This window comes from Oryzias latipes, chromosome 7, assembly GCF_053564925.1.
Source record: "Oryzias latipes strain Hd-rR chromosome 7, Olatipes_Hd-rR_3.1".
Lineage (NCBI taxonomy): Eukaryota > Metazoa > Chordata > Actinopteri > Beloniformes > Adrianichthyidae > Oryzias > Oryzias latipes.
Window position 1 is genome coordinate 32,398,188 of NC_136243.1, and position 6,813 is coordinate 32,405,000.

Sequence of the window (6,813 nt, forward strand, 5' to 3'; positions counted from 1 at the left end):
CATCGGTACATAAACAATAATGTTCAAATAAACATATTGTAGCGACCTGGGGGTTGGCCCTGCCTTCAGCCCCAAAGGCTCATGGGAAGTGGGGAGCTTAAGGGTGAAACCTTGAGTCTGAGGGCTGTGCACTTACGTGACGGTCCATGCTGTTTGGTGGTGCTGGAATAACCAGGCTTATTGCTCAAAAGCTAATATTGCCTCTCTCTACGTTTCTTCCAATCTGAGACTGTCCGGGGTCGTGCAGTGTATGGGGCACGGACAGCTCTCCATTAAAACCTCTTCATGAGCAGTTGGCTCTCGCTACCCCGCTCAAGTGACGGTCTGGCCGGATCGTTACAATATAACTAATAAACATGAAGATGGAAAGAAAAAGTACTTTTTTAAAAAATCTTTCCCGGACCGCGATCGACACAATGAGCACCCTTGATATAATGTAAAGATGCATAATATATATGATTATGTCAAAACGGGTTGTGGCTCCGGGTGCTTTTTTTTCATTAGGGGCAGTCCCAAATGGCTCTTTGAGTAAAAAAGGTTGCCGACCCCTGCTCTGGAGGATGAAAAAACATGTATGCTTAGGAGTTAATGCTTTGCTGCTCTTTTTACTAAATATTTGGAGCAGAAGCAACAGACCACCGCTTCCTCTCAAAGATCTGATTTCAGAAACGCAACCTAAAATATTTGCGGCTTCTATTGCAAAACATGGCTTCCGTCTCAAAGTTGATGGTTGGTTCGGTTAAACGTCAGAACTGATCAAGTTTGATAAATGCAATTCACTCGATTCACATTCAACTATTTCAACCTTTATTTGTCTAATTACTTTTGTTAAACAGGATTGAGGACACAAATGCTGGTGAGCACATCTTAACAAATAAAGAAAATGAAAAAAAAAAAGACATCTGAATGTAAATCACATGTTCTGATAGTCATCTTAGTTGATTGGATGTACTGGATGTATATCTGTTCTTCGATCATCTTACATTTATACTCAGAATCATGTACACACATTCACAAATGTGCACTCACCGGCCACTTTATTAGCTACACTTTCCTAATATCGGGTTGGACCCAGTAAGGGGCCAAGAAAATATCCCCCATACCATTACACCACCACCACCAGCCTGAACCGTTTGACACAAGGCAGGATGGATGGATTCATGCTTTCATGTTGTTGACGCCAAATTTTGACCCTGACATCTGAATTTTGGTGAGCCTGTGTGAATTGTCGTATCAGTTTCCTGTTCTAAGCTGACAGGAGATGAACCCCGGGTGTTCTTCGGCTGCTGTAGCCCATCAGTCTCAAGGTTGAACGGAATGTGCTTTCAGAGATGCTCTTCTACAGACCTCGGTCATAAACAGTGGTTCTTTTAGCTCCTGTTGCCTGGAACCAGTCTGGCCGTTCCCCTCTGACCTCTGGCATCTGACCATTCTCTGTAAACCCTAGAGATGATTGTTGGTGAAAATCCCAGGAGATCTGCAGTTTCTAAACTCCTTTGACCAGGCCTTCCGGCATCAACAACCATGCCACTGTCAAAGTCACTCCAATCCCCTTTCTTCCTCATTTCTGATGCTCCCAGCAGATCTGCTGGTCCACGTCTTCATGCCAAAATGCATGGAGCTGCTGCTGATTAGAAATTTATGGAGCAGTTGGACAGGTGTGCCTAATAAAGGGGTTTGTCTACAGGTGTGACTAATAAAGTGGCCAGTGAGTGTAGAATGTTTTTTTTCCTATTAATCTTTAAGTGTGAATGTTTTAAATCCAGCTTGTACCTGTTTCTAATGAGAACAAAATTTATAATAATTTGATGAAGTTTGGAGGAAGGTTAGCAGTTAATGTGTATATAATCATATATTTCGTATGCTGTATATAGAATTATATATATCACATGTACATCACAGTGCCACCGGTTCCTTTTTATCTAGCTTGTTGATAATTGTAATGCATACTTAAAAATAACTGGCCTTATTACCTTTTTTTAAGGGTTGATCCACGTTTATAAACCATTAACTAACATTAAAAATGTGAACTTGTTGAAAATCTAAAATTGTACATAAAATGGGTCTTAGTGTTAGAAAAGACAAAATGCATCATTAAATATTCATATTAAATAAGAAAAATAACCATTTTAGGGCTGTATTTATCTTTTTGTTTGAAACCTTAAGCAGTAAGAAAAAAATGTGTATTTCATTTTTATTACAATTACCAAATTATGTTGTATATCCGAAAGAACAAAACCTTTAGAGACCTAAAAATAATATATATTATTATAATGTAATATTTGAATTAAATAAAACAGTAAATGCTCCTCGGATATTACTGTTCAGACCTGATTTTAAATTATTAAAAGAGCAAAATAAATTTTATTTTTTACTGCGGTTAAACGTTTTATCTTAACTTTTCTGACTTATTGGTGATTTGGAAAGTTAGGAATCACAAAGTTTGTAATCTCCACAGTTTACGTCCCGGCTTCAGTGTTAAGAAATATCCGCTCAAATCTTATCATCAAACTTTGCAAGTTATGAAACACTGAGACCATAAATATATATGTCTGCAAAATAAATTGATCAAAAATAAAGTCCCCTGCATCGTAAGGTGATTTTAAAAATATGTAAATTTGTTTGTTGTAGGATGTGTAAAAATAAGCAAGAACAGGTACTTTAATGCAAAACACAGATGTTTATTGTTGGTAAATAGTAAACTAAAGCGTCACAGCTATGGTGGGTGGGACATCTCAGTTATAGATGACTGTAGATCAGTGATCTGTCGGAGTCTTCGGCTGTGAGCTGAAATGAAGATGTGGTTCCTCCTCCTGCTCATCTACTCCTCCACTCACATGGTGCATGTAAGAACTCAAGGTAATTTTTTTTTTCTATGGAACTATGTTCAAACTTCTTCAGTGATCTCCTTTACTTCATTTTTTGTGTAATTCTAAGTGTTTTTAGTCTAAAATCAAGTCCAGTTGACCTCTTTCCATTAAAATGAACCTGCATTTGCAAATCAACATGGAAAATGGTGCAAAACAGTTTTGGTAATAAGTTAACCTGTATTCCAGCCAAAGGTAAAGTTATTCTGCGCGGTGGAGAGAACCCGTGCGAGGGTCATGTTGAAATCTACTACAACAACACAGCGGGGCATGTGGGAGACAAACACTGGGACGACAACACGGAGAAGGTGGTCTGCAGGACCACTCAGTGTGGGGTACCGGTGCCCGGCGCGACCAAAAATGTCCAGAGGCTGGAGAACAGAACGGTGTGGCTGAATGAACTGCAGTGCAGCGGGAACGAGGACAGTCTGTGGGACTGTCCAGGGTATCCGGCTCCAGGCGTCAGCGTCTACCAAAAGCCCACGGTGAAGATGATCAAATGTTCAGGTGGGTCTGTTTGTTTTGCGGGTCATAGTGTGAAAATGCTGACTTTCAAACACACTTTGCAGAGAAAATGGTGTGAAATTTAATTTCCTTCTTAGAACAAGTGGAGATAAACCTGGTTCCATCCTTATGCCAGGGAGCAGCCCACTTCTATAAAGTCAACTCAGGAAGGACTCTGTCTGGATACTTCTGCAAAGACAACTGGGGGGACAAAGGTTGCAATCATCACAGAACACTCCAAATTATTCTGTCTTAATTTCAAAGTTCTTCTTTTTTAACAAAAAACATTTCTTTAACTGTGATGTCAAAGAGATAGTGAGTTTCTGATTGAACACTAACTTCCATCATGGTTCAGAAGTATGAAAAAAGCAAAATGAATCGATGTAACCAGTGTTGCCAGACTCAAAAGTCATTTAAAAAGCACCCAAAAGATTTATCAGCTATTCATTAGCCATAATTTGTAATAATTAATCATCCATAATTTATTACTTACGTTTTGACACAAAGTTAAGCTTGACATTTTTAATAATGTTATATCTGCCATTTTTACTTCAAAAGACTAAATAATAATAAAGTCAACTTTATTAGCAACAACTGAAGTACAAATGTGAGCTTGCGAGGAATCATCAAAAGAAAAAAAAAAGTAAAGGTAAAAAAAAAACAACACAAATACTAGAGGTTCTGGTATAGTTATCACCATGAAGAAAAGTAAAATATGTTCTTGTATTTTTACTTTCCATGAATTTAAGTGAGATAAAATATAAACAATTCTCTTTCTGAAAAGTATGTTTTGATTTTTAAAAATCTGTTATAATGAATATAATTTTATTTTATCATAAGAAAACATAAAAAAACTCAATCAAATACATATTTACTTGAGTTTACTTCAGAAAACATTTGGTGTTTTCCTAACTGTAATATTGTTTAACCCCAATAGTAAAAATCCTCCCAATAACATGTTTTTTATTCATAAACAATTGATTGATGGCATTATTATCACAAAAAACAGTCGTTTTCCTGCCGGCCTCACCTTGTGTCGTTCAGTGCATCTTCATGTCATTTCTGAATAATAAAAAATCAACGATAGACAAACGTAACATACATGACCTCTTAAATGGAAAGTTTGGACACGTAAGGAAAACTAAAAACTGACCACAAATCCACACAGATTATATCCATCCATCCAAAGCAAAGCAAAGTCAGAATCAAAACCACCCCATCGGGCGGGAAACTGTCTGGGAAACTATCTGGCAACACTGGGTGTAACAATTTATTCAAATATGAAGAACCTTTTTGTTATTTGTTGCACATTTGCTAATTTATATGTCAATTTTATTTGTGCATGAATCATGTCATCATTTAAATTGTAGCTTTCTTTTTTACCACTTCTATGAATCATTTTTCAAAGCTTTGTCTCAAATATTGACACACACAAAAAATGGGCGAGCTGAAAATGTGTTTATATCTGGCAATGCAGGTAGTGCTACGTATATTCAAGTTTTTTGCACAATGACCCTGATATGATGTTTCAAAATTCAGACAGAAAAATGGCCGAGCAGCTTTGCAAGAGTCTGGGATGTGGAGGTGTCAAAGAGATTCCCAAACTAGATGAGATGATGAAAGAAGATTTTAGGGAGTCGGAGAAGATGGCGGTGGACTGTGCAGACATTGATCCGGTGTCCAACCTGTGGCAGTGCGTTAGGAAAAACCTCAAATGCAGAGACCCTGTGGTTGTCACATGTGAAGGTAACACAAAAGCGACACGCTCGTAGTGAAAGTTTTCCACGTGCAGAGCTGTTTTTGAACATGTTAATGTGTTCGCCAGGGCACGAGACGCTGCAGCTCAAAGGTGACGGGACAAACGCCTGTTCAGGACAGCTGCTGGCTAAAGAAAACGGTGAATGGAAACCAGTGAAAGAGAACAGGAGCATCGCTAAACACGTCTGCAAGGTGGTGCGCTGTGGAGCCATCGAGAACCACACATACGTTGATCACAATCTACACCTGACATGCACAGGTAAACAGCTAGATTCCAACACCAGCAGTGGCAGTTTTGTCATCGTAATTGCAGTTTTTGCTTATGTATTAATTTCTTTCACATGCAGACACAGTGAAAGTTGTTTTGCTGGACAACAACAGAGAAAGCAAATGTTTTGGTTTGGTTCATGTAAGTGTGAACGGTGTGAACAAACCTGTGTGCGCCAAAAAGTGGACTCAACAGAATTCTGAAACGGTGTGCAAAGAACTGAACTGTGGAAAAGTAAGATCTCTTAAAACAAGCTCACACAATACCAGTCAAAAGTATATATACACGTCTTTAACCGTTTCTACCGTCCATTCTAAGTCTGTACGTGATACTATTGTTACAAAGTAAAGCAGCCTTTACTTCATTCACCTTTGTAAGATGGCAGCCGAACATAATTTTGTCCCAATATTTGTCTTTATTTAAACGTATGGCATTTTTTTTCTGTAGTCAATGAGCTGGTCGTTTTACAAAGACGGTTTAGGATCTGGGATAATGGACTCTGTGAGGTGCACAAGCCAAGATTCCTCTTTATGGCACTGCAAGGCCAAACATGGCATGAACCTTTTCTGTCCAGAAGTTCCCAATGTCATTTGTTCAGGTAAGATTTAGCAAATTCTTTTCAGATTACATCCTGTGCACTAGATACAACAAACCTGTTTGCTCTTCACTCTTCTCTTTACACCCTGTGCTCCTCTCTTTTCTTTTTAAGTTGACTAATTTCCACCTTAAACTTGTTATATTTCAGGAAGTGTTAAGTTTAGGCTGGCGGACGGTCCTGGAAAATGTGCTGGTAGGCTGGAGGTCCTGCATGGAGGCGAGTGGAAAAGGGTCGCTAAAAGCAAATGGAATGAGAAATATTCAGACAACATCTGTCAGCGCCTCAACTGTGGAAAGACAACCGGAGAAAACCATCCTGAAAGGTTTTTCCAGGGTTCTGGGAACTTTGTTTCCATAGCGTGTGACCAAAACCAGCCTGATATTTCTGAATGTGTTAAATCTGAGCAAAACACACGAAATGAAGAAGCTGTGGGAATAACCTGTGAGAGTAAGGACCTTTTCATCTCCATCTTTCATGCACTGTCAATGCTTTTAAATTGAAAGTTTTATATCCCAAATGTCTCTGTGCAGATCATGAAGTGGTTTTTCTGAAGGGATCTGAATCCTGTTCTGGAGCAGTGGGAATCAGACAGAACAACAACACCTTCTGGCTCTCCGGGTCCAATGAGACCTGGAACTCTGAGGCTGCAGAAACGCTGTGTCAGCAGATGCACTGTGGCCGCCTCACCAAGTTCTCCTCCAGCTCTTCTACTGGTGACATTTCTAATATGACCTTCAGAGCTTACCGCTGCTCTGGAAAGCAAAGGTCTCTCTTTGACTGTGACAAAGTGGAACTTCCTGACCACAATGACACCATTG

The 6,813-nt window shown here is 39.0% G+C and overlaps 1 protein-coding gene across 1 annotated transcript in view; it reads left to right on the plus strand.

Annotated features, from left to right (window-relative positions):
* The first annotated feature begins 2,658 nt into the window (after positions 1-2,658).
* LOC105354324 (scavenger receptor cysteine-rich type 1 protein M130) overlaps positions 2,659-6,813 on the plus strand; it is a 14,269-nt gene continuing 10,114 nt past the window's right edge. The window contains exons 1-9 of the mRNA XM_023956360.2: positions 2,659-2,859; positions 3,057-3,374; positions 3,470-3,586; positions 4,911-5,117; positions 5,197-5,388; positions 5,477-5,631; positions 5,845-5,995; positions 6,143-6,442; positions 6,526-6,813. The exon at positions 6,526-6,813 is cut by the window's right edge and continues 18 nt beyond it. Of these exons, the coding sequence (XP_023812128.2) occupies positions 2,793-2,859; positions 3,057-3,374; positions 3,470-3,586; positions 4,911-5,117; positions 5,197-5,388; positions 5,477-5,631; positions 5,845-5,995; positions 6,143-6,442; positions 6,526-6,813 (1,795 nt within the window). The 5' untranslated portion in view covers positions 2,659-2,792. The remainder of the gene's footprint in view (positions 2,860-3,056; positions 3,375-3,469; positions 3,587-4,910; positions 5,118-5,196; positions 5,389-5,476; positions 5,632-5,844; positions 5,996-6,142; positions 6,443-6,525) is intronic.